Source organism: Parasteatoda tepidariorum, chromosome 2, assembly GCF_043381705.1.
Source record: "Parasteatoda tepidariorum isolate YZ-2023 chromosome 2, CAS_Ptep_4.0, whole genome shotgun sequence".
In the NCBI taxonomy this organism is placed as follows: domain Eukaryota; kingdom Metazoa; phylum Arthropoda; class Arachnida; order Araneae; family Theridiidae; genus Parasteatoda; species Parasteatoda tepidariorum.
In genome coordinates, this window is record NC_092205.1 from 43,523,059 (window position 1) to 43,525,110 (window position 2,052).

General features: G+C 25.7%; 1 protein-coding gene across 1 annotated transcript in view; it reads right to left on the reverse strand.

Moving 5' to 3' along the window:
- The window catches only part of LOC107453322 (kinase suppressor of Ras 1), a 39,494-nt gene extending 38,486 nt beyond the window's left edge, over positions 1-1,008 (reverse strand). The window contains exon 1 of the mRNA XM_043042674.2: positions 512-1,008. Within this exon, the coding sequence (XP_042898608.1) occupies positions 512-570 (59 nt within the window). The 5' untranslated portion in view covers positions 571-1,008. The remainder of the gene's footprint in view (positions 1-511) is intronic.
- Between the last annotated feature and the right edge of the window lie 1,044 nt (positions 1,009-2,052).

Genomic DNA, 2,052 nt, shown 5'->3' on the forward strand with positions numbered 1-2,052 from the left:
ATACGCTGACTGCATATCTCTTTGATGTGCAAATTAACAGTTATTGATACTCGAAGCATCATATGTAAAGTGTTATTATAATAAATAAATTTTATAATTATATTTAATAACAAATCAGTACATATAACAAATAAAATTTATAAAAAAACTTCCCTTTTGCACTTTTAATAAATGTTACGTGAAATAATATTTTTAATAAGAAAAACCTCATATGCATTTGTATCGTTATATTCAAATTTATTCCTCAAGCCAATTATGCATACTAACTATTTAATTTATAAAAATATTATAGATTTAATTCCACTATTACTTTATTCAATTTTAGTTATATAAGTCAGTAGTTTATTCAAAATAAACAACTACTGTGGTTAGATTCTCACGGTTAATAAAACTATCCAGACTTCTCGATCATTAGCTCTAATTCGAAACAATTCTCACATTATATTCAATTTTATGCTTAAGTTTAAATAGCATAAATATTACCAAAAATAAATATAAATCAACAACATACCTTTTCTTTATGTCGTTCATATTGTAAAATGAATGACTTCGAAACTTGTGCTGACACATGGACTGCCAAGTTATCTTTGGAATGCTCAAACTTTCTTACAAAATCAAGCATGATGTCAACACCCCCGCAGCCGAAATGTTTTTTTCTTCTTCTATATACTCTTTGCAATAACATTCTTTTACCCCATTGTCAAAGTTCACGCCCTGGTAACATGACAAAGACATAACCAAAACACAATATTGTTTGCTTTGCAAGACTGAACGACGCGTTTTGTAAAAATGCACGGAGTGCTAACTCTTCAAAATTGAGTTTTTGTTGTTGTTTTGCATGTAAAATGGTTAAATCTTTCTTGGTTTATCTAAAGCAGCTGTCAAGCTTTGCACGAGTCTCCGTATCAGAATTTTCACACCTTTCCTATCAGTGCCATTAGGGTTATAGTAGCTTCGTGACTATAACCTTGTTTCGAGTTGCAGTTGGTAGGGAGGAAGGGTTGCTTTAATATTTGGCATCATAATCAGTTGCTCATCTCTGAAACAAGCGCCAAGTTTAGTTTTTATTTTTGCTGCAAACTTAATATTGCTATTTTAAAATCAGGCAAGCATTCTATTTTGGATTAAACTTTGAAGGACAATTAAATGAGTTAATTTCAGCTGTTTCTCTTCTTTTTTATTGTGTTTTCTTTGTAATTAAAATTCGTAAAAGTTTTCGTAGTGATAAATAAATAATAATTTTTTAAAGCAATATTCTAACTAAAATATAAAAAAATTGTTAATTTTCTTTTTTTACCTCAGTGTCAGTTGTCGTCATTTAAAATGTAAGAATATTAGGTAATATTTTTGGAATTTTAAAACAATTTTCTATATTTAGCCTCATTGCGGCAAGAAAAATCAAGAAAAAAATTATCGTACAGTTTTAAAAAACTTTGTTAAATAATTGAACTAATTATATCGAAAACAGACCATCTCCAATTTAAATCCATTGGAGATTTACTTTTAATTCACTAATGCTTTAGTATTCACTAATTTAATTCACAGTGATTTTCATTTTCGAGTTATTTATTTAATACTATTAATTATTTTATTATTATTCATAAGTATTTTGCTAATGATAATATACTGATCAACAATTAAAATTTATGTTTTTCTTTATTTTAATAATTTTTCGTAGTAAAGAATTAAAAATGTCTGTTAGAAATAATTTTCTCGTTAAACATTCAAATACAACAATTGACCAAATCAATCGTTAATCATTCTTGAAACCTATTAACATAGTTGAAAAACGTTTGGCTTTCTAAAGTAAATTTAAAATATATTTTAATAGTCATGGAATAAAAAAAAAACAATTAAGAAAATATTTAATATTGTTAAAGATGTTTATAGTTCAATAATAAATATCGTACAAATTTATTTCCTGCGCTTATTTTGCAAATATATGAAACAAAATAATTATAAAAACTTTTTTACTTTAATAATTTTTCGTATTAAAGAATTAAAAATATCTGTTAGAAATAGTTTTCTCGTTAAACATTCAAATACAACAAT